Genomic DNA, 26576 nt, shown 5'->3' with positions numbered 1-26576 from the left:
GTCTTTTAGAATTGTTTCAATTAGAATAACTAAGTCTTTCACAGTTGATAACTAATACAATATCAGTCTTACTGTGTGCAAAATTTTCTTAGTTTTGCTCACCTCACTTTTTACTAGTGCATATAAGACTTTCCAGGTATTTCTGAAACCATTCCGCTCATCATATCTTAAGTAGTATTCCATCACAATCATATTCTACAAGTCATTCAGCATACCCCAATTGATAAGCTTCTACTAATTTCCAATTTTTTGCCATGACAAAAAGGGCTGTTGTAAATATTTTCATACCAATAGGTCATTTTCCCCTTTCAATGTTCTTTGCCTTCTTAATTCCAAGAGTCCAACCCTATGGACTAAGCATTCCCCTTTTAAGGTCATATATCCTCATAGACAAGATGAAGAAATATGTGCTGAAAAGAGCTCAGTTGGACAAATTTATGTGTTAAATGATCAGACAAAGAATACATTGTTTATGACTTAATTTCTAGATGGAGGGAATTTTCTAGAGAAATAAGCTGTTATTTAGCATCTCCCCTATGTCAATTGACCTTTTTATCTGAATCATTACTGCAGATGACAGAGAATCAACAAATTGTATGATAGAAAGTAAAGTAAAGATTTTTTTGACAGATTGGAATTATAGACAGACTCCAATAAAATCAATTTTATTGCTATCAAGGAAAAGCTCTATCTTTAAGTTAAAAAAAACTTTACAAGTCAAAAATAGAGAAGACTTAATTGATAATTTTTTTAAAAAAATCTGGTGTGTCAGAGAATTGGATTTTTAATATGAGTCAATGGAACAATATGACAGTCAAAAATTGAATGCAATATTAAGACTTTCATCTTTGTTATAAGAAGCATAATTCTGATTAGAACAAATCTAAAATATCATTCAATTTTGAGCATCACATTTTAGGAAGGATATCAACAAGGTGGTGAACATTCAAAGATGGTGGATATGGATGATGTTTATGTAATTTGAGGATCTTTTGAAGGAATTTGGGATGTTAAACTCAGAGAAAAAAATCATTATAGAGAAGATGATAGTTCTCTCCAAGAATTTGAAAGGAAGGGCTATCATGTAAAAGAAGAAATAGTGCAGAACTAAGTGTAATGGGTAGAATGACAACAAAATAAATTTAAGCTTTATATAGAAACATATTTCCAAGGATTAGAGAGATCTATCTTGGGAAGGAATGGAGTCCACTTTGCTAGACTCTTCCAACAAAATTAAAGGATTTGTAGAGAGGATTCTTATTCAAGCATAGATTGGATGGAGATAGAAGGAATTTTGTAGTCTCAACTCTGAAATTCTTTGATTCTGTGGTTCTAAATAGTCTTTTTTTTGGGGGGGGGGAATGAGGGGAAAGAATACCTAAGTAAATAAAAGGAACTGTCTGTAAACTGGTCTTTTTTTTCCTTTAAAAAATGCTTAATTAGGTAACAATTAAATGGGAATCATTACTCTAAATATTCTATAAACAAGTAGACCTCCATGCTCTAATCATCATATTGGCTTTGGGTGGTCTTTGGGAAACCACTGGTCACATTAGTCCTCATGAACTCATTTAGGACAAGCCAAGTCAACAAAGAGGACATTTAAAATAGTTCAGATTAATTGAAGTTATAGATGGGCTCAATTTACTCTTAAAACTTGTTAATTAACTCTCAGTTTCACAGTCATTAATTAAAATCATATAATAAATAATCCTTGATGGTTCAATATGCTATTTAGCCAATATAAGTACTTAATTCATCAATGATCACAATCAATCCCATGACTTCTCTGCTGCTTATACTATGGCCAAATAAGAAACCTCACTATCCTATGACCTACCTGAAGATGAACATAGCAAACATTTTTAGATTGCTTTTAGAATAGCAGAATATTCAATTAGAAGACCCAGGCTCAAAATCTTTCCAAGTTGATAAAACTTGCCAAGTCTCGAATTTAGTTAAACTTTCAGTCAAGATTCCAGATTTGTTTAAATGTCAATAGACTAAAACTATGGTGAAAAATAAGTCTGTTGTACATTGGTTACACACTTATTTATCAAAAAGCAAAAAAAAATTACAGATAGCCAAGCTCAATCCAATCTAATTTTAATTCAACAAATATTTATTAAATGCCCACTTTGTGCCAAGCACTGGAGAAACAAAGACAAGCATGAATCAGTGCCTACCCTCCTTAAAAAATAATAATTTGGGGTGGGCACAAACAACTAGGAAAATCAGGAAAGGTATCTTTCTTGGAGGCAGTACTTAAACTGATCTTTAAAGAAAACTAAGAATTCTAAATAAAGAGATGATGAGGAATTGCACTCCAAGAATGAGAAACAACCTTTATAAAAGCACAGTGTAGGAAATTGGAATGTCAAATTCAGGGCACGAGAAATAGGATAGTTTGTGTAAAACATAGAGTGACTGGAAAAGAATAGGACTGAAGAAAAATAATACATGTGAAGATTTTTAAACATTTAGCTGAAGAATCTCTATCTTTTCCCCCAGAAGCAAGAGAACACCAACAAGATTCATAAAGGGAATAATAGCTTGGCCAGACTTAAGGTTCATAAGCTGCATGAAGAATGGGTTTCAGAGTGTAGAGACTGAGAAACAGAGCAATTAGGAGGCTATTGAGACAAGAGGTGTTGAAGGTCTGTACTAAGGTTATGACCAATAATTGGAGAAAAGGGGAAAGAATGCGACAGACTGTGGAAATAAAATCAACAAGATTTGGCCATTGATTAGATATGGGGATTGAAAGAGAAGGACAAAGTAAGTATCATGTTCACAGGTTGTGAAATTATTTCCTGGAGGATGGTGGTATAATTATTATTTATCCATATCAGTGGTGTCTGACTCTTGGTGACCACGTTCAGGTTTTTTTGGCAAAGATATTAGAGTGGATTTCCATTCCCTTCTCCAGTTCATTTTATAAATGAAGAAACTTTGGCAAATGAGGTTAAGCAATTTCCCAGGGTCACACAAGTAGTAAGGCTCTGGGACCAGATTTGAACTCAAGATGAGTCTTTTTGATTTCAGGCTCAACAATCTAACTATTGTACTATCTAGCTGTCTCAAGGATTATAGTACAGAATAGATATGTTACACTTGGGAAAGAGTACTATCAGAGGACTTGAGCTCAATTCCTTTCTCTGACACATTTACCTGAGATCTGGATAACATTCTTCATCCTCAGTTTCCTTCTCTATAAAAGAAGTAAGACTAAAATATCCCTTCAATTTTCATTATGTTCCAGATGTACAATCCTATGATTTCACAACAGTAATTATTTTGTATTTAATGCATTTATTTTATATGCTTTGTGTTTAATTTTATATGTATCTGGTATATCCTCACTATTCTCTCCTCCCCAGCTAGAATACCGATTCCTCGAGGGAAAGACTTGTTTTGTTTTTATTTTTGTGTTCTCAACTCCTCTCAAGCTACTTTGCACTTCGTTATTGTTAAAAAATGCATCCTGTATTGAAAATTTGGGGGAAGATAAGTTTCTTTGGGTCATGATGAGTTTGAGTGGCTTAAGGCATACCTAAAGTTCAAGACATATTGAGATTTCTGCCTTTTTTGTGATTAGCTATTATTTTGTTCTGATTTATCTTAGTCCCTTTCCCCACTGAAATCACTGGTTTGAGCACATTTAATCAGTCACAAAGCATTGAATAAGCTCTTCCTATGTGCCAGACATTGTGCTAAATATTGATGATACCAAAGAGAGATTCAAGATGTGATCCTTGCCCTCGAGAAGCTCACATTATAATTGGAAAGTCTTTTTAAGACTATTTTTAGAGATAAAGGGCATTCAATAAAACATAAACATGAAAACATAACATTTCTCTACCCCAAAATATTAACTGCAAATTGCCACAGCTCCAGTGACTGACAAACAAATCCGAGTGATTAATTAATGAATCACTTTTGAAAAATGTTGTTTTTACTAACCTCAAGGAGGAACAAGACTTGAAGCCTCACTCTGCCAGGTATGAAGTGAGCCAGTACTGTGACTGGGCACTCCTCCTCCCCTATGAAGTGAATGGAGTTAGGGATCAGATGAGGTTATTCCACTGTTCTGAGTTGCTCTTGACAATAATACTCCTGACAAATGCACCCACAATGGATATTTCTTTCCTGGAAATAGCGAACATACTGAAACCACGTTAGAGAGTGTTTTCTATTTGAAATATAGATGCATGATTTTTGGCAGCTGGAAGTGGTTAAATCAGCAGGTGAATTAATATATTAATATAACAATTAATACTTCAATAATGCATTAAAGGGGTAGTGGATAGAATTGGATATGGGGACAAGTGCTACGAAATGACATGCTGAACAGGGCTCCTGCAAGCTACCGCAAGAAGTTTTGTTGATGTGCTCTCCATAGTCTCATATATTTCTCCCATCAGTATTATTTTTTTGCTCAGGCAATTGGGGTTAAGTGACTTGCCCAGGGTCATGCAGCTAGAAAGTGTTAAGTGTCTGAGGCCAGATTTGAATTCAGGTCCTCCTGTCTTCAGGCCTGGGGCTCTATCTACTGCACCATCTAGCTGCCCCCCATCAGTATTCTTAATACTATGGCTCCAACAGTGGCATTTTGCAGCAAGGTATAGGGTTGGAGAAGAGGATACAGCTGAAAATTGTAGAGGGCTGAAACTTTTGAGGCAATGCACTGAGGTCAGGGCAGCCAAGCACTTGAGGCTAACTACCAAGTGGACAATACTCTATGGGCATATGCTTGGAAAACAGCCCTTCCCACTCTCCTGTGCTGGCTCAATGATCGGTGTATACAGAGGATTGTAGGAGGGACTAGGGGGTGAAGTAAGACTAGCCAGGGTCACTTTGGCAGTGGACAAGGAAGAAGGAGGTTGTGGAGATTCTGCTTCCATCCTGTTCAATCCTGCATCTAAAGACTACGAATAAAGACTAAGGACTTTTGCTTATCCTGACTCTGGCTCATTCTGGGGTATCCTGGGTACTAGCGCGGTCATCACAGAAAATAACAAAGAAAAGTAGCTTTGTGACCTCTTCAGGAATAATCTAACCTGTGTCTAGGGACTGCCACAGAATTTCCCTATTGGTCCACCTTCCTAATTCAGCTAATTGCAGCAATTACATGAAGGAGTTGTTTCTGGGGAGCTTTCTGCTAGCAGACTGTGATAGACACTGTTCATTAATTATGCCAACACATACACACACACACACACACACACACACACATTATTTGCCCTGGATGGTCTTTAACTTGCACTGAAATACAGGAATATTCCAAGGAGTATTTTTGAGTTGGATTAACTCTCTCATGATTCATCCTTCAGTAACCATGCTCTCTGGCTGCCCATCTGATTCTCAAATGACTGAATTCCCTAAATTTTCTGATGAACTTATGCCAGTTCCTCATTTAATCTTTCTATTTTTCTCTCCTCCACACATTCTTCACAATGCATTCTGTGCCTCTCATAAGTGTACCACATGTCATATTTTATTATAGTTGTTCATGTATGTGTCATATTCCTCAATGAATACCCCAGGAAGAGGAAGAATTTGTGCTATTTCCACTCTGTCTCTACCACAGAGCACAGTGAGCACAGGTGTTTGATGCTAATTTAAGCAATCAATCAACAAGTTTTATTAAGTACCTATTATGTGCCATTTGTGCTTGGTTCATGGGATATAAAGAAAAAAAATAACCTGTTACCTCAAGAAACTTATATTCCATTCGTGCAGACAATACATATCTATTTATGTATGCATATATGTACATATAATATATATGTAAAATGAATTTTAAAGTACAAAATTTTGATGGGGGAGGAAGGAACTAGCAAATGGGTGATCAGGGAAGACCTCATGTAGAAGAGAATGTTTGAGCTCAAGCTTTGAAGAAAAGTAAAAGTTCTAAGAGGTAGAAATAAGACAGGAAAATATTCCGAATGAGTTTCTAAAAGAAGGGGATAGAGATGGAATGTTATATGGTAATAACAGTAAAGCAGAACAGTTTGGCTAGACTATAGAGTATGTGGAAGGATGTAATGTAAGTTTGGGAAGGGAGGCTGGAGCTAGGTCATGAATTCAATTTAATTGAACAAATATTTATCAAAGGTAGAATAGAGGTTAAAGCCAAGTTGGTGTGAGAATTATATGCTATGAGTTAATGACTATAAAGCCCTTTGCAAACCTTAATGTGCTCTATATATGGCAATTATTTTGGTCATTATTAGCCTAAAGTCATCAGGCCTCCAGTCCGGTGATGGTAATTCCTTGAGCCTTCTGCTATATTCCTGTTGAGCACAAGCAACAATACAAAGCAATACAGGAGTATGCCAGTAAATGTTTAATAACTGGAGGGAGGGGATGGGAAGGAGTGGAGGAGAAGTATACATACACACTGTTCATTTTAATCTATCATATTAACACTTTCTTAAGGCTAGAATCCAACAAAACAATAAATTAATCTGTGGTATGTAGTGATTACTGATTTCTGAGATGTAAATTCTCACACTGAAAATTTAATAGTTAGCTCCCACAATTACAGCTGTCTTTCTCAAAGGCCTCCCTGCCAGAGGGAAACATAGTTCCAGTCTGTCTACTGTGTCAGGACCACTTATCAAGACATGGAATGTACACCTGGTTTGCCAAAATTGAAAGTCATTGACTGCTACTAAATATTCCAAAGATTCTATCCTAATACATAGGATTAGACTTTATATGTCTGTTTATACTGTTTTCTTACCTTTCTTTTTCTTTTCTTTCTCTTTTTCTTTCTTTGATTTGAGTAGCCAACATCAGATGATCTTGTTTCATCTGCTGAATGTTCCAGTGATGATGAAGACTTTGTTGAATGTGAACCTAGTACAGGTAGGTCAGGTCAGTCTTGTTTTGCTTGCATACTATTTTTATTTGCAAAATACAATATATACATATGTGTGAATTTATACATGTGTGTATATATTAAATGTGTATATGTGTGTATTCGATGCATATATATGTCTAAGAATACATATGTAAATATAACTTTAATTTCTTAAAAGCATCCGATTCCATGGGATGAGTGATAATCACATTAGAAACTGAAATTAAGACCTTTGATAAATAATGGAAATCATATCTGGTAGAAAGCCCAACTTCCTACAACCAGATCCCTTTCAGATTCACAAGTAACAAATATTATTATAATTAACTATTTTTACAAGTAGCCATTTGAAAAAGCAATACTTGTGGAGAGAGAGGACAAGTATATATTAAAATGGAAATTAAAAGAAAATTAGAGTGAAGTCATAATACATGGCAAATATTATTTAATTCTCATGGATTGTTCTTTTCAGAATAATTTTGTCAGAAAAAATGTTGTCCATGGGATTTAATTTGTAGTCACATAATAATATATTTATGTGATTCTCTTCTATGTATCTAGAGAAGTTGTGTTTCAACGAATAGCAAATGTAAAAATTAGTACTGAGCCATGCCATGGTATCTTCTGGGATGCTGCAAAATGTATCATGTGGGAGCCAATAAAACTTTGGCTATTGTAAGCCAAGGACTTTGTTTCCCATTTAGATCCAGATACATTTTGATGATTTGATTCTTTATAATAAGCTATGTATCATATGATGTCCAGCAGACAACTGCAGTGCAGTTACTTTAATTGTAGACTTTTACAAGTCTTCCTTTTTTGAGATTTGCCATAAGTTAAGTATTTATAGATATAATAGAGAACAGATATCATCGAATTTCTGTGTACATTAAATAAAATAAAAAATAGAGTTGGGTTAGAATCTTATTTTTTCAAAGGGTTCAATGAATAGTGTTTTGTGTTTCTAGTTGTTTCTTTCATGTTTAGTTATATTTCTAGTTTGTTTTCTTTCCTTTAAAGAAGCCACAAACCATTAAAATATTATGTTAGTAACTTCATGAGAATTTTCAGTTTCATGCAAAAAAAAAAAAAGACAAATAAAAACCCACTTAAGGCCAGTATATTCAAACTTGCCAACTTCTCATTGCCATAATGTTTTGCTGTGATCTAACTTGATAGAAAAGAACCACTTGATTGTTTGCAAAAAGCCTTTGTGGCCAGGAAGTTCCATGATTTACTGAACTTTATCTGAGATGAGGAAGCTACTTTAGGAATGATGAAAACATAGTATTTCTTCTTTTTACTGCTATATTTCAAAAGTCCAGATTTTTCAGTGGAAAGTTGGTTTGCACTATGGCTTAACATCCTGCTAATGCACATATTCTAATGTTAGCTGAAAATTGAAGGGCCTAATACAGAGTTTAACAATCATCATGAATAGACTCTAAAATGCATTCACACTTAGTAAACAGTAGGAAGTGAATAGAATTCTAGTAGGCAAACTAACTGCTTATCATTAGGCTACTATCAATTGCTAATTGTGGCTTGGTGTAGGTTAGTATTATTTAACCAAATGAAATGTCATTGGGTTTCAGATAATTCTTGAGTTCTTAATAAAAAAGCAATCATCATAATGTATTACATACACAGAGACATATAAATATGTCTTTGGGGTGATAGAAAATTTAAAAGCACCTTTGTCCAATTTGCTTCTTTACTAGAACACTGTCCATCCAAGACTAAGTTAATAAGTTTCCTTAAATTAGGGTTTGGTATGACTTTTATAAAAAAAATCCTAATTTATTTCTAAGTTTTCTATTCCCTATATCAATATGCATTGTTAAATATGTTGTTAATTATTGAATAAAAGCAACAGGCTTCCGTGAAGTTCATGGAATGAATTGGATTGACACCATAGTGAAAAATTAAAACCTAATGAGAAGAAATTGCAGATACATAATTCCTGACTTAAGATGTGTGTGTGTGTGTGTGTGTGTGTGTGTGTGTGTGTGTATACACACACACACACACACACACATATTAAAAGCAGTATGCCGTACTTTTAAAGGCATTAAAGTAGTGTGTTCTCTCAGTCATTGGAAACTTTCAAACAGAAAATGTATGATTCCTTATTTAACAGAGAATTTTAATTTGGGGAGTGTGGTGGGGGTGTGAACCATTTTGTCAATCCCATGTACCCCCTTCTCAAAATAATGTTTTATTGCTTACATTAATTACTAATGTTAAATTGTAATTTGAGATTGCTGAAACTAAAAAATAACATTTTCTCATCTAAATTCATTGATACCACTTCCAACCCCAAAGTATCACTTGTTAAGGAACCATTATTGTAGAATATATGACAAAGAAGATTGCTGTTCAATTCAATTCAACAAACATTTATTAAATGCTGGTGGTAATACTGCATTCTATGCTAAATGCTAGCAAATAAATAATATAAAGCTCTGGTCTCTTAACTTTCCTATAAAATTATCTTCTTGCTCCTCATTCTTTGCTAAATTCTTTTGGAACTTAGATCTCTTCAATTACTGTTTCAATTATAATAAACTTTGCCTCTTGACTTGGAGAGGGATTCAAGTCTGCAAATTCTTTTGAGATACCTGGTGACACCAATTGATTTGAAATCCCAACCTTTTGAGGTCTCTTTTGAATCTCAACTGTATGACAGATTCCTTTGAAGTTTGTCTTCTGTAAGTGCTGACATGAAATAAAGCATTACTCCATTGTTTTCCTTGTTCACAGTGGAACAAAAGCCATCAGGTCCTAGCATTATAGACCTAGAACTAGAAAAGTCCTTAGAGACAGTCTAGTCCAATGCCTTTATTTAACAAATGAAGCAATCAAAGCAAAGGAATAATAAAAATCTTATTCAAAGTCATGCAGGAAATAAGCAAAACAATCAAGATTTGAATTACTATGACAAAAGAACTAGTGTTTGGAATTAAAAAAAAATACTTTAGCATATATATTAGTATCAATAGAAAGGTACTTCTTGTTGTTCAGTCATATCCAACTCTTCATGAGCCCGTGAACAACCCAGTTTATAGGTATTCCTGGTAAAGATGTTGGAGTGATTTGCCTTCCCCCCCCCCCCCCAAGGGCGTAAGACAGAGATTACATGACTTACCCAGGATCACACAGCTAATAAGTGTGTGAGTCACATTTGAACTGACTCCAGACCTAGGCAACTGAGTGAGCCACTTAACTACTTCCTAGAAATGTAACTAGTATTTCAGTTTACTGACCTTTAAGCAAAAGTGATTTTTACAATTTCTGGGCTTGTGTTAGATGCCTCTTTTCAACAGAAATCATTTTTGTAACATAATTATGGACACACTTTTAAAGCTTAGGTTGGGTCATTTCGGGGACAGTTTAAGATTTGGATTAGCCTAGCTGAATCTTACAAATTCTCCCCTTTTTTTCTAATCCTCACCTTTTTTTATGTTTTCTGGACCTCACTGAACCAATATAAAATATGTACCTGATACTTATGATTATAAGAGCATTGGTGAGTCTGTTAGGAAATTGTAAAGATCTGAAGAGAAGTTCTTAAGCTGGGTTCTATGAAGTTGTTTTTTTAAAAAATATTTTGATAACTATTTCAGTAAATTTGGTTTTCTTTATAATTCTGTGTTTTATAGTATGCATTTAAAAATATTATTTTGAAAAGAGGGAGGCATGGACTATCATAAGTTGCCAAAGGGGCCTATAACAACAACAAAAAAAAAAACAAAATGCTAACGCCCAATCTAAATATTAAGAATTATTAGTATCCTGGGGAGCAGCTAGGTAGTTCAATGGGTAACATGTTAGGCCTAGAGTCAGGAAGACCTGAATGTCAATATGGCCATATATATCTACTAACTATGTGACCCTGGAAAAGTCCCTTATCTCTATTTACCTTAGGTTTCTCATCTCTCAAATAAGCTGGAGAAGGAAATGGCAAACCACTCAAGTATCTTTGCCAAAAGGGCTTATGAAGTGTTGGATTCAACTGACAGACTAAACAACCACAGAAATTATTTTTATTAATTTTATTTCCCATTCAATTCAGATTACTGAAATCTATATAATATATCCCAAAAGTCTTCATAACCATAGTTGTAATAACCTCAAACTGTACTGACTTTTTTGAGATACTCTGTATATCTAGCCCTATTTTCTCATTTGATTTCTACTAACTGCCTATTAGATATTTCACCTGGATTTAATCCCTTGTGCTATCTTAAATTCTGTATGTCCAAAATGAATAGAAGTATTTGTCAAATGGCACACTGCATCAAATTACTTACGAGCATTAGCAAGTTGATGAAATTTGTTTACAAAGACATAAATATTTTATAGAGTAATAAATTGGATCACTTCCACAGGAAGTGGTTTATGAAAAACATGCTCCAATTCCATTAGATATACCTGTTCAAATTTTCTGTATTCAATAATTAGTCACTATCAATTTTGAACAGCATTTTCAATAGTAGAGGCTTCTATGGGTATCATTTATAAATTCAGAGTACTACCTCATCCGGCCTTCTCACTGAAAGCTTGGTGAAAAGGATTGACCGCCAAATACCATATAAGAAAATATGTAAGGACTCTCAAATAATTACCCTGACATATTGTAGGAAAAATAATAATTTCTATCATACCAAAGTCATGACACTGTATTACATATTAAAATTGAAAGACTAGTATTATCCTGTTCAATGTGTATGGGCTAGTGTGAAAGTACCTTTCATGCATGTCCACAAGTACTTGGTCTGAGACTAGGGAATTTTTTAGTTAACTGAAAAAGAGTTATAAATTAAACTCATGAAAACTTCCTGATTGCAAAGGTAAAAAAAATCAAAACCAAAAAACATAGAGAAGAAGAAACCTTTATTATATTCTATGAGCATGCAACTAATGCTTTGTGGTTCTTAAGAAGTTTTGTGGGTTTTCCTTTGTTCTTTCTATTCATTTTTAAAATTTTTACCTCAGTAAAATTAAAATATATATATTATATATACTGTGTGTATGTGTATTGATATAATATTGTGCCTAATTGAGTTATGTGTGTATATATGTATGTATACATATATATTATATATACATGCAGTATATAACAATAGCTAAATAATATAAGACAGATATCAACAATAATCCCTGCCATCAATCATATGTTTACACAGAAATTCATGCCCTCATTCTTAACCCAGCATCAGTGGATGTCAACAGATGCATGATATTTTATTACTTGATGAATAAAGCACGTTGATTTTTATTTATTTTTGTTTTCTTTTTTAAATGGGAAATTTCATCTTCTAGCTATCCTTGGGAGGGTTGGGGAGAAAAAATTATACAGATATATCTATAAATATATAGTCACTCCTGTGTGTATATATATAAATAGATATATACATTGTATATATTTCAAGAACATTTTCTGTCATTTCACCTCATCTTGTGCCGCATGAATTTTTGGTGGTTCTAATTTCTTTTTACTTTAATTTTTATCCTGAGTGTTTCAAGTCATTATGACATTTTAAAAAATCATTGCTCTACCTCTCTAAAAGTAACTCCTGTCAAGTATTTTTTAAAATACTGAGAGATATATAGATATGCAAATCAAACTAAGGCAACAAAATCTTTTCTTGCCATCCTATTGTCAAGTCCCTTTCCCATAGCACATCCCTGTATATTTATTTTTAAATCCCAAGAAAGTTGTGTATAAAAGAATGAAGTTTTCTCTCCTTTCCTTGCTTTTATTTTCCCCTATATTTCCTTTATTTCTTTTTTCTCCCTTCCCCCATGTCTGCACAGACTACTTCCAATTCAACCTCAATTTCTGACATAAAAGAAAAAATAAAAGTATTAAGCCCAATCAGGAAAAATAACAGAATCAGCTACTCCCTAAAATACACATCCATTCCCCTAAACTTCAGATGGCATAAAAAGAATTTTATTGCAGATGCAGAATATCTGTTGTATCTTTTCCTCCTGGACAAGCCAGAAATCATTTTGTGGCATGCAGTGACAGTTTGTAGCTAACTAACTAACCATGGCCTTCATTCACCTGTGCATGGGCTGTGATAATGCCATCTTGTGTTCCATCAAAGTTACACATCCAGCCTAATCCCAGCAAGTCTATAGTTTGAGTTTGGGAATTTTTTTGAGTTGATTATAATTTCATTTTTGAAGAAAATTGTTTTAGTTCAATGAATTGTGGCAGTACCATGAGCTGCTCTTGCAGCCTTTTTTTTCTGTCTCTTTTTTTAAATTTTCATTTTATCTTTTGATTTTATTTTCCTTGGCAATAGTCAAGTTTGTGTTTCCTTTGTGTATCCATCTGTCTTGTCATTATGTCTTGTAGTCCACTGTTATAGTGTTGTTCTGTGATTCTGTTCTCTGTTTGTAAAATGTTGTTTGGAATTCCTCCCCCTTTCCCTCTTAATCATTCCCTGTCCTTTCTGCTTTTTAAAGGGATTCCACAAAGGGGCAATGGGCTTCTCATTGAAATTCTAAACCTAATCTTTGGAGATTTTAGGCCTTGTCAATAGAAGGAAAGCTTCCATTTGAAAATTTTACAAAAACCCTTGTTGATCTTATTTTGGATCAGTTCAACAAGCCTAAAATTAAAATAATTTAATCTGAAAGCTACTTTTTTAAAGTCTTTCTTCAAAGATGGACAACATTCTAGTTAGAGTTCTTCTGCAGACACAGAAGCAGATCGCCAGACAAGAGATGTTTCCAGAAAATGCAAGTAAGGGTATATGCCAACTTTTGCTGAGAGTAGTGCCTCTTTCAGCACTGGTAAGGAAAATATGAAAATATTGAAGAGCTATTCCATTTATCTATATTGCATATTTTAATCTAAAATTCAAATTGTTTATTAAGACATTAATGAAAAAAAATGATTATTTTAATGCTTTGTTATTACCTCAAGAAAATTTTGGGATATTATACTTTTTTGACTTTGTTGAGTCCAATGAATTTTTTTACTCATGGGAACACCACAGAGCCCATAAATTAGCTTGAACCTGGATTGTTTTCTTCTCTGTCATTAAAGCAGACCAATAAGTTTAGTTCTGAGGATAGGATCTCTAATCTTGGTGATGGAAGTGGAAACAAAGTACCTATGTAAATCATCATATTTTTGATGTGAATTTCTGAGCATGAAGGTTGAGAAAGTCAATTGGATGAATAATCCAAAGGCATATTATTGGGACAATAGTGACAGAACCAGACAGAAACCCTATGATGTTATCTTCACTGTAGGATCAATTTTGATATGACAACGAAAAAGCAAATAAAGGTCAGTGGAGGTTGGGGCTTAGGATTCTGACACTGAAAACAGAAATAGAGGACTCAGGATCTAGTGGAATAATGTCAAAATGAGTAAAGGTTTAAAAAGTGGTTCTTAAAAGGAAAATCTAACAGATTTTCTAGAAAGAAAAGGTTTTCATTTGAATGATAGTGATTAGTATTTTCTCTTTCCACTGTTAAAAATGAAGAGGAAAAGAGAAGACCAATAAGAAATAGAACAAGAAACCTGTTAGGCATATGATCTTCTTAACTATAAGCATAGTACCAAGTTTTCTCAAGATAAACTGAAATTAGAGAATAGACTTTTGAGGATGATGGTATTTAGAAATAAAAGGTCATATAATCTGATGTTAGTTAAATGAGAAGGTCAAGGTCCAGAGAGGCTAATTGCCCACAAATAATAAATAGCAGAGTATTTGAACTCAACATCTTTTATCTTCACATTCTTTTTACCTATTTTGCTGTGCAATACTGCTTCTTATTGTCTTAGGATCAAGGGAATCAAGAGAAAGGATGGGAGGAACTAGATAAAAAAAATCTCTTAGTTTTTTAATATATCTTTGTTTGTTTGTTTATTTCCACCTTATCCTCTTACCTCCTCTCATCTCTCTTGCCTTATTTCTTTATATATTTTGGAGGGTACTATATTTTTGTGGTATATATATAAATATAGTACCCTCCAATATATATATATAGTTACCTGTTTAATACATTCCTGATGTGAATAGGTTTTTAGAACTACAAGTCCTCCTCCCCCTTCACTGCTTCTGTGTCTATTCCTACTCTGCACCTCATTTGTAAAGCCTTTTTTAAAAACCTTTTTCTAGACAGTTTTACTTTTTAGAGTCATATCATACTCAACTCTTTCCCAATCCTTCTTTTGAGCTACCCAATTATTGGCATTAACCTTAAACCAATATGGTATACATTTCCATGTAAAAAATAATTTGTTCATGTTAAATTCCTTGAAATTAATCTTTGATGTTGACTCTGATATGTTAAAGTTTCTATTAAGTTTGAGTTTGGTTGAAAGTACTAAAAATCTGTAAGTTCATTGAATGTCCATTTTTTTCATTCAAAATTATGGATAACTTTGCTAGATATGATATTTTTGGCTGCAGGCCTAGTTCTTTTGATTGCTAATAAATATGATTCCAGGACCTGTAGTCTTTTATTGTGGCTACTGATAAGTCTTGTACAATTCTAATTATAGCTCCAACATTTTTAAATTGTTTCTTTATTTTTGAAAAATGTTCTCTTTGATTTGGGGGTTTAGAAATTTAGCAATATTATTCCTATGTATTTTGACAAAGGATCTCTCTGAGGTTAGTAGATTTTTTTCCCATTTCTAATTTTTCTTTATGTTCTATCACTCCAGAAAAATTTTCTTGGGTTATTTCTTGCATTATTGTGTCAAGATTATTTTTTGGTCATAACTTTCAGATAGTCCAATTATTCTTATATTTTCTCTTCTTGATCTCTTCTCCAGTTCTATTGGTTTTCTTATGTTTCACATTCTTTTCTAATTTTTCATTCTTTATATTTTGTTTTGTTATTTATTGGTCAATTATACCTTCACTGGCTTCCTCTTGTGCAATTCTAATTTCAAAGAATTATTTTCTTCTTTAAGACTCTGTGTCTCCTTTTCTAATTGTTTAACTTTTTCATAATGTTTTTGTTTTTCTTGGATGGTTTTTTGTTATTTTTCCTTAATCTCTCTCATTTGATTTTTAAAGTCTTTTTTGAGTTCTTCTAAAATTTATTTCTGGGCAGGGACCCATTTAATATTACTCTTTGGGAATAGAAGAAACTTTTTTTACTTAACTGTCCTCCTCTGAAGATGAAACCCAATATTCATTACTCCCATAAGTTTCTATGGTTGGATTGTTTCTTCTTTATCAGATCATTTTTTAAAAATGAGAAGTATCAGTGTAAGTACCTCTAACTGTGGGGTAGGGGATACTGTTTCTAGCTTCACTTCCTTTTCCCTCTGACCTAGAACCCCAAATCAAAAGCTCCACCCTCCTCCAAGTTCTGGCAGCCAGCAGTGTCCCTGACCCACTGCTTCTAAACTCACTGGGTGTGCTGGTTCCTTCTTGCCCTGTAGCATGGCTAGGCCTGGTGTTCTTAATCAGTAGAGGTTCCACTTAGTCTTCCTGGCCTCAAACTCCCGATACCCCACACTGAAGGAAGTGGCTTCAGCCAAAACCAGCTAGCCCCACTGGCTATTTTTGTGGAACCAACCCAGAGGTGTTTGCTCTTCACACAGTTAATCTCTGGTTTAAGTTCTTTCTTTGAGTTGCTGGAGGATCTTCATTCTGCCTCAAGTATTCTTGGTGTTTCACCAGACTGTGTTCTTTCTGAGGCAGAAATGTATTCTCTTTGTGCAAAAATTAAATGACATAATTTACCATCTTCCCAGAATCCCCCCCCCCCCGAATGTATCTTTCATGAAGCTTTTCATCTATGTGAACATCCAAGAAAAAACAGCTTGTAGGCCTATCTTCTTTACTTTTATTTCCTATTTAGTAGTTAAGTTCAATTTGATAGAAATTGAATTGGAAAAAAGAGAAAAAGGCATTTCAACTTACTTTAAAAGTATTTATTACTTTAAAATTATTAAGCTTACTACCTCTAAGTAGAACACTATATTATGGTAATATGCTGTGATACATTTAAAGTTAGAAAGAATACTCTCAGAGAAAATTGAATGAATCAATGATGTATGTTGATTATTATTAATAGTGCTGTGCTAAAATCTAGTGATATAAAATCAAGCCCTTAAGGAGTTTACATTCTAAAAGGGGGACACAACAAATTTAAGGAATTGAAAAGAATGGTTTGTGTAGAGATAGAAGGGGACAAATAGCATTCTTTTCCTTAAAGCAGTGTAAATATTTATTTGATTATAGTTTATTTGGTTGTGGATCCCAGAACCAGAGGGTATCAAAAATTACTCATAAATGGATGTTAGGGTGAATGGCAAGATTTGAGGAATTTCAGATTTAGTCATGTTGAGTCTTCTATATCAGCAAACTATCCACTCAGATATGCAGGAAGTATTAGAAATATTAGATTGCTGCTCCAATACTTATGGAAGGAAATCACTTGTATGAAGGTAAATTGAAGTCATAGAAATGTATTCTAAAGAAGAATAGAGAAGATAAATATTCATAATCTTATAGGAAACTCATATTTAAGTTTATGAAGGTGAAGGAAAGGAAAGAAATATAACACTGATTATCATTACCCTCACTTGTCTGGAAAGCCATATAGATGGGATTTTTTTCCACTTCCCCAGGGTTCTTCCTTCTACTCCCGATATAGGACTAGTTATCCTGAACTCTAGGTCCATTTAACCCCTACTAGAATAGCTTTTTAAAATGGCTTCTAAAAAGATACAAACTTACCCCTTAACTCATGAGGAACATAATCCCTTTTCTCATTGCACAAGAAGTAGGAGGGCTAAACTCAATTTCTATAAAGCACAGTCCTAGTTTCAAGTGTCAAGACTCAAGTCCCAAGCTTCTCTAGGCATCCCTGCTAGCTTGGTGTCCTGTCTGTAATCTTAGCCCCAACGTTGCCCTGATTCAAACTCCTAGGTGTAGTAGGGGTCACTGTTAGCACTTTCAGAAGGACAAAACACAGAACAGAAACAAATGCCCCCCCTCCCCATTTCTCAGCAGGGGGCTAAACAATAAGGGAAGGGGTGGGGAGAGGAAGTTCCTTTCTTCCTTATAAGTTCAGTTTCTGGCACTAGTGCTGTGAATGAATTGTGATCTTCACCTTCTGAACATAGCAAGAAAGAGCAAAGCCAGAAAAAAAATCAATCAACTAAGTTTCAGTAGTTTTCAACTTTAAAGATGAATCCTGTTCCAGTTATGCAACCATCAAAGGAAGCTTCACCCACATAGCAGGAGACAAGATCATCTCCACATTAGGAGAATATGGGCATCCCCAAGCAAGTCCCTCCAGGCCTCTCCATGTTAAACAATTTTAGCATGCTCCAAAGGCACTATTACACAAGGAAGAGAGGAAGGGAAAAAAAAAAACCTTAAGAGAGATGGAGCAAACCATAGTTGGATTGAATATCATGAAGAAGGTGATGGCCAATGGAGTTAGAAGTTGTTCTAGGGAGGTCAAGGAGAATGATAGGGGGAAAATGTTTTTGGATTTTGTCATAAAGATTTTTGTCATATATGGTGATAGAGAGACATATTTCTTTTTTTCTCCAGAATATCATTTTTATTTATTATATATTTAAAATAAAAGTTTTGATTTTCAAAATATATACAAAGATAGTTTTCAACATTCACCCTTGGCACACCTTGTGTTCCAATTTTTTCTCCTTCCATTCCCTTAGTCCTCCCCTAAACAGCAGGTAATCCAATATATGTTAAACAGGTGCAATTCTTCTATACATATTTTTTTTAGGATTCTGTTTTTTAATCCACTCTTCTATTTACTTCCATTTTTATGGGAGAGTTCATCCCATTCACATTAACAGTTATGACTACCATCCTTTCTCCCCTCTATGTACTTTTCTTCTCTCTTTCCACCCTACCTTTAGTGCTGGTTTTTTTTTTTTTTTACCCACCCCACTCACTACCTTATCTCCTATCACATCTACCCCTTCTCTTACTAGTTTTTTAACCTACCCTACCCACTACTTTATCTTCTATCAACCCTTCTCCACTTCTCTTACATTTTTCCTAGTGTTTCTACCCTTCCTTCTATCCTGTCCCTCCCTTTTCTTTTCTTCTTTCATCTCCTACTTCTTTATAGAATTAAATGAATTTCTATACCCAATTGAATGATTAAGTTATTCCCCCACTTAGAACTAAAACGGATGAGATCAAGCTTCAGACAATACTCATCCCCGTTCCTTTCTCCCCCAATTATAAGAGATCTTTTGAGCCTCTCGGTATGAATTGTCCTATTATATCTTCCCTTTCCTCTTTTTCCAGTACAGACCTTTTCCCACTCCTTAATGTAGAGTTTCAATATTTTCAATATTTCAATAGAGTAGTAGAAACAAAGACTAGATGGTAAGGATCTGAAGAACATGTGATTGATGAGGAATTAGAGGTATTAAATATAGGTATTCTAGAAATTTGACAGTGAAGAGAAGGTACTTTTAGGTCATATAATCAACAGCATTAACCTCTCTAAAAAGGGCAAAAGACAAAGCAATTCCAGCCATGCCAACTGTCTAAGATAAGTCGAATTTAACAAGGTCAAAATCTGAAGAAATAAAGGCTCATCTCTAACTGCTAATACACTCACTCAACAACCCCCCTCTCACCTGCAACTGCACTCCCAACATACAGGAAAAAGGTACTCCAATTAAATTACTAACTTGCAATAGAGTAATCCCACTCTATGCTAACAAAACTGAATAAGGGAAATCGTGATCTGGCTGGTCCTAAATCCAGGAAAAGAGAGAGAAGTGCTGCAGGATGTTAGTATGTGTGGCAAAGGGCCCAGTATGTACTTGGGACCATTTTTCTCCTTCAGTAAAATGTTTGAGACTTAGAGACCTAGTCTGGTTAAATTTTAATTCCCTGGTTATGGAGAAAGTTTAGACAGTTTTGTATTCCAGACTCTAGGGTAGCAGCCATTGAAGTGGAAAGAGTCAGAAAATGAGAGATAAAAGAAAATAAAGGGGGAAGCAAGATGAAAATTATCAAAAATCTTAAGAGAATAATGAAGGGCTGAAGAGTTGTATAATGATACCTTGTGTGGATAGCAGAGTATGAAAGCAGGTATTATATTTTAATGACATAGGAATACCTGTATATCTTTTTTATGCTGAGAGGAATGAGTCAGTAGAGAAGCTGTAAATTCATGATGAAATTTGTAAGGGAAAGAATTGAGGGTACAAAATAAGCATTTATGCTTGACAAGAAGAAAAGCCACCTCTCTTCTAACACCTTAGAACATTGAGATATTGACAGGAGTATAGGAAAAATTATCTTACTCTTCCAGTGTACTTGCTGAAGTCATCTAATTAGAATGAAAGGAAAGAAGACAAACTTGGGAATCTTATAAGGAGTAAGGTTTAATATTGCTGTCCCAATAAATCTTACAGGGAGCTAAGATGTGACAAATAAAAGTATTGCTATGGAATTCAGGTTTTGGAAGGTGTTTTGAGAGTGAGATTTAGATATAAGTACACTGTAATTTTTAGTCAGACAACATACAGTTCCTACAAAGTAACAAATCATTTCCTAGGTGTTAAGGAAAATAACAAAATATGCATAAAGCTAGGAAAGAAGAAAAATAAGAAAATAATATGATATCCAAATAAAACAAGTCAATCCTTACATAGTTGAATTATTGGTAATGGAAAATTAGTAAATGAAGAAAGGATATAAATGTAGATGTTAACTAGTTGAAATCAACTGCCATAACAAAGAATCAATGGACTCTAAATGTGAATTTAGATTTGGTCCACACTAAGCTTTACAAAAGTTGTACCAAAATGGATTAAGGCTCATACTAATATTATCATTTTGATGCTGAAGTCTTTGACAGTGGAGCAGACAGTGTTATTAACATTGAACATGTAAATTCATTAAAAACTATTTCAGTCTCTTCATAGGCATCTTTACTTTAACTAATAATGTATCATCAAATGTTTCATGTTCTTCATCAAGCAGAAATAGAATAAGTGAATATTTTTAAACTGTTAAGCTTTGAATAGATATATACTTCAACCCAAATTTTAATCCTTATTATATTTTTTAATGAGCAATCATTTATATAGTAATATTTTCAAGATAGTGAACTATGTTTAGTTAGATTACTTTGCTGCATGTTAACCAATTATCTATTGAAGTCTATTTGTCCTTTTTCTTTCAGTATTCCCAAATGCACTAATCTGGCACAAAATGGCTGCTCTCTGTTTTGTATAATCACTTTGCCAAAGTATATCTCAATGGTTTGTGATATAGATTTAGGAACTTTGGGGAGAGAAGTATTGCATAAAATCCAACCCTGTTTCTTCAAATTGGCACATAAGCATAGTAGTCAAAGAAGAGTTCTGAAAATTTAGAAACATCCTTCAGATTGATTTCATATAAAAATTAGTTATAATTATAGGTAACTTTCTAAGCAATTATCCTCTTAGTTTAGAAAAATACTTTTTTCCTATACCTTTTTAAATACAGGCAATTCTAGGTGTAGACATTTCCTTCATTCTTCTATTGATGCAGACCAACAAATCATCTTTAATTATAGTGTTAGAGAGTCATTTGGGATTAAAAAAAAAACAGATTAAATTATTTGATTTTAATCACTCAGTGTGCTTTAAAGATAAGACTTGACTTTAGGTTTTCCCAATTTAAAAGTCCTTCTTTAATTCACTTTGTCATGTAAACTATACTTGTAAGATAGACAATAGGGCTGGGCATCACTTGAGTTTAATTTTCATTTCTGTTCACTTTCCATTTCACCATATGTAGAATGGCTAAAAAAAAAAAAAAATCCCTTTTTCTTCCAGAGTAGTCGAAAAGGAGCATACACTGACTTATAGGTTTAAAACTGGATGGAAATATAAGAGAGGTTTTTACTTTAAACCCTCATTTGAAAAATGAGGAAACTAAGGCACTGAGAAGCAAAATTACTTTCTCCAAGTTACATAGGATATAAGTAGCATAGAAGGTATTTAAATCTGATTATGGGACCCTTTTACACTATATTGGGTTGCCTCTGCCATGCACATCATTAATGCTCACTAAATATTAAAATGAGTGATTTAGTTAATGGACTTTCCAAAAGACCATATTTAGAGCTGCAGGAAATCTTTGATGCCATCTAGTCAAACTACCTTATTTTATAGATGAAATTCAGGGAAATTAAATGACTTTCTCAAAGTTACATAGGTATTAACAGAAGATATTTAGAACTAAAGTCTTCAATGGAAATCCAATGCTCTTTTCTCAACAGTCTGTGCTATGCACATAATAGTTGCTGGCTAAATACAAAAATATGTCATCTACCTAATATGGTTTACAAAATGTTGTATTTAACACAAAAAATTAATAAAATTAGAATACTATTAAACTATCATTTTCTAGAAAGCTATGGTTATAACTATTTAGGATGATTTCCTGTGGAGTAGCATGGTCCTGGGCTTGGTAGATATACCAATACTTAGCAATGCTTAGAAGACCTTAGTGAGATGAATGGATTATTATGTAGGTGAAATTACTCATTAGAATTTCTGCTCAACATCTGCAATTATAGAACAACAGCCCCTTATTAAAGTTAGGATTCTAAGAATAGAGATTCTTCATATCTTCTTTAGAAAAAGAAAATATATTTCCTTAATTTCAAGAACAATCATCTTTCTTATAACTTGATGGGAAAAAATCGCCAGCAACTAGGTCACAAAACAACAAATGAAAATATATCTGAAAAGAAATGTAGATTCACTTCATGTCTCATTCTCTTTCTGATACCTATTTATTGATGGGATTTTTTGTGTTGCTTGAAAATCAAGGATTTCCCCCCTTACTCTCATAAGTCATATACAAAAAATATGAAGTTTTTCTTAATCACTGAAATTTGCTAAGCAGGAAACCCCAAAAGTTCAGTGAATTCATGAACAAGATTCACATCTATATGTGCCTTTTCTTAGTTTTTGTTTTACTTTAATTAGAAAGAAAAGGACATGAATAGCTCAAGCATTTCTAAAATTAGACATATCACACGTGCTGGTCTCTTGAACTCATTGCTATCTCAAGTCTTTTGAAAAGCAGAATTCTCTTCCAAGAAGCATTACTCAGTAGTATCTATAACTCAATTATGCTAATTTTTCAATCTCTAGCGCCAGTGAATTCTGATTGAATTAGGAATTACTTACATTGTAGATGATTTGCCATTTCCATTTCCCCCCATCATCCTCATGAAAATATATTTCCTTATGTCTCTACATGAAGTTATATGAAATGATATTGAGAATTACAAGAGATAATGGTTAGGCTCGTTTTTATGCTTCTATCTTTCCAATTCTTTCAAAATACCTGATACAGTTATTAGGATTAACTTAATTCCTGTTACATGATGAACAATGCCATCCTGTCCCTGCCCATAGGTATGACTTTCTCTAAGAGGATAGGGTAGTTCTTTTTTCTTTTCTTTTTGCAAATTCATCTGCTAAATTTTCAGTTATAGGTTGCACCCTCCTTGCCTTTTCAGATCACTTTTGCAATGGTTTCCTTGAACTCCAGCCCACATGCTGTGTCACAGCCCAGTAATTTTTCCCTAAATCTTGGCTGTACATTGTTGAGCTGACAAATGTCTAAATGACTAAGATATGATATTTGCAACCTGCTGAGAGAATCTTCTTTCCCTGTAGTCTTTGATTTGTTGCTTCACAAGGTATGTGGGAGAAGAAGGAAAAAATGTTCAGTGACATAGTCAGTGAATGGGAAGAGTAAAATCAAGGAGGCACCACATTTAAAAGTGCATTTTGCATTCCAAGCAAAAGCATTTATGTCTTAGTTCTTTGAATGTCTAGGATAACTGATTATATAATGGGAAATAGGAAAGAGTGATCTTGTTTCCTGAGGTGAATAATGTGTTTCAGCACCTAGCTGCAGATTATAGGAGAGCATCACTTATAAAAATTCTTGTCAAGACTATGCTAGTTTTTTTTTTTTTTTGGTATGAAAATGCAAATGAATTTTCTTTTAGGGAAGGGGTGCTATCTTGTCCTTATAGCATCTTGAATATTAGAAACCCAAAGAGGGATATGCAGGAGGGTCCCTACAATGTCTGGCAAACCAGCTATTAAGTCAAACCTGATATATCACTCCTACTGGGGATTGTGGAGAAAGCAAAGACTTCCTCTATTAGCAAGATACTCATGCTGTGAAATTCAGCCTGGATCCGTAAGGTTCTGAACTCCAGGTCAAAAAACAAAACAGTGAGACACTATGAGAAGAAAAGAAATATAATGTCATTAAAGAAGTGCTATTGCACTGATTAACTTTTCAAATTAACCTACTTTCTAAGTTGTATAATTAATAAATCACTGAGCACATAGGAACTTTTATTTGGGGATAGATTAATGATTCATTTAATCTGGTTTTCTATCCCTTGCTGGGACCAAAGGTGGATATTGTAGAGAATAAAGAAACCTTTCCTATAATTTGTAATACATATGGTACTTTGCTAGAAGAATAAAATCCTTTAAAATTCTTCATTAGTCATTTCCTTCCCCATTTATATACCATAGTAAATTTTGCAAAGTGCTTTACATATTCTGAATTGGAGACTTTCAGCAAACCAGGGTACTATGGATGGAGGTTTATAATATCTATTTTCTAGGTAAAGAAATTTAAGATCAGAAGTATTAGAGAAATTATGCAGGTACATATAGATATACTGGTAAGAGTTCATCCCCAAAAGCCTTGACTTCAAACCCAATATTCTGCCAATTGTGCCATGCTGGCTAAAGTTTGAGATAATGTTTTCTGTAAATTTTCTGACAAATGTATTCTTTGATGACATTCATTGTAGAAAACAATAATGAACTTCATTTTGTCTTCCAATAGTTATGAAGAACTTTGCTTATTGTGTGCATATGAAGTCTTGACCAAGCTGAACTCTTCTTAGAGCTTACAGGTGCCCCTGTAAATGATCCATTGTATTCTTTTGCATTCTATTGCATTCTTTGGGAGGAAGCATTCCCATAATATTGGGTTTAGAGAGCCCTTTACAGATTATTTAATCCAATTTCCTTTGCCAAAGGCCACATAGCTAGTTGGTGGCAGAACAATGAATAAATCTATTCCAGTTTTCTCATGATACCATGAAAAAAGTGATATGGAAAATAATTTTGCCAGAAGGAAAAATCCAGTGACCTCACTGTAACTGTGTCATAAAAAAATAAAAATGATTGAATGGATAATAAAAAGAAATAAACAATTTTTCTATTCATTAATATTTTTGACTAGTAAAGAAATAAAATCATCAGTCCACATAGAGATTAAATTTATTCTTATATTATTCTTATAATTCAGCGATCAAAAAGGAAAACAGGAAATAAAATATGATTCAAACAAAGTAAACTATCATGATTCATGTGATAGGAGAAATTACCCCAAAAGTACATTTTTTTTTTTATTCTTATTTTGAATTGATCACTGGTACAATATTCCTAAACTGAGAAGGCACAATTTTAGCAAAACGTGTGTGTGTGTGTGTGTGTGTGTGTGTGTGTGTGTGTGTGAGAGAGAGAGAGAGAGAGACAGAGAGAGAGAGAGATAGAGAGACAGAGACAGAGACAGAGAGATAGAGAGACAGAGACAGAGAGAGACAGAGAAAGAGACAGAAACAGAAACAGATAGAGAGACACACACGAAGACAGACAGACAGAAAGAAAAGGGACAGAGAAACAGAGATATACAGAGAGCCAGAGATAGATACAGGGACAGAGAGTGACAGACCAACAAATAGATTGTGGTCTATTTGTTACAACAAATAGTCTGTGCCCTATCAGAATCTGTTCCTTTTAGAGATTTAGATACCTAGGGAAATTTCTAATCCAATCCCCTCAGGCTAGGGGAGGTTACTAATTTCTTCCTTTGTTCCTTTCTGCATGGTAACATCTCTAATAGTAAACTGTTTGCTTTCATATGGTTAATTTGGTGAAATCTGGGATTAATTTAACTCTAAACAACAATAATTTAATATTGTTACAAATGATGTATTTGGTTCCTATACACACACACACACACACACACACACACACTCATCAATTTACCTATTTATCTATCTAAAGGTTAAAAAGAGGAAATATAGTACATGAAAGAATATTATCAAAAATGGAAAGGAAGGCTATTTAGAAACAATGAATGCTATCAGAATAGTTGAATGGATTTACAAATAAAAATGAATTAAAATCAAAAGTGGCATCATTTAAAGAAAATATGGAAGAGTCACTTGAGAATAAAGAATATGCTTTCAAAGCAAAAAAAAATAATTTTTTTGGCTGGTGGGGGGAAGGAAAAGTCATCTTGAAAAATAGAATTACTATATAAATATCTTAGAATAGTTTTCTTTATGTTAAGAGAAGAGTTAGTAGTATGATTCCTTAGCCAAAGATTAATGTGCTCTATATATTTATAATGAAAAAAACAAACTGAACAAGTGTTTGTAGGTTTTCCTTCTAAAACCAAGATTTTGTTTAATACTTCTATTTGATGGTATACTTAGTCGTGTCTCATTATGAACAAAGTTTTATGGGGGCTTATTTGAAAATGACTCTCAGACCCTATTGTAAATTTTTTTCCCCAGCAGAAGTAAAAAAGAAGACTTGAAAGAAAGGAAAATAGAAAGATGATGTTGCTAATATAAGGAGAAAAAAGACTGA

At 33.7% G+C, this 26576-nt stretch overlaps 1 protein-coding gene across 5 annotated transcripts in view; it reads left to right on the top strand.

Annotated features, from left to right (window-relative positions):
- NRXN3 (neurexin 3) overlaps nucleotides 1-26576 on the top strand; it is a 2051432-nt gene that overhangs the window by 1982443 nt on the left and 42413 nt on the right. For 4 of the 5 annotated variants that reach the window (XM_031949344.1, XM_031949345.1, XM_031949342.1 and 1 more), the window contains one exon: nucleotides 6795-6873. In XM_031949344.1, the coding sequence (XP_031805204.1) occupies nucleotides 6795-6873 (79 nt within the window). Of the gene's footprint in view, nucleotides 1-6794; nucleotides 6883-26576 lie in introns of all 5 variants that reach the window. The other variant, XM_031949341.1, reaches the window with a different exon arrangement.

The sequence above is a fragment of the Sarcophilus harrisii genome, chromosome 2 (assembly GCF_902635505.1).
Source record: "Sarcophilus harrisii chromosome 2, mSarHar1.11, whole genome shotgun sequence".
NCBI classification, from domain to species: Eukaryota; Metazoa; Chordata; class Mammalia; order Dasyuromorphia; family Dasyuridae; genus Sarcophilus; species Sarcophilus harrisii.
Note: the sequence above shows the minus strand (reverse complement) of the source record. Positions and strands in the feature narration are given on the sequence as shown.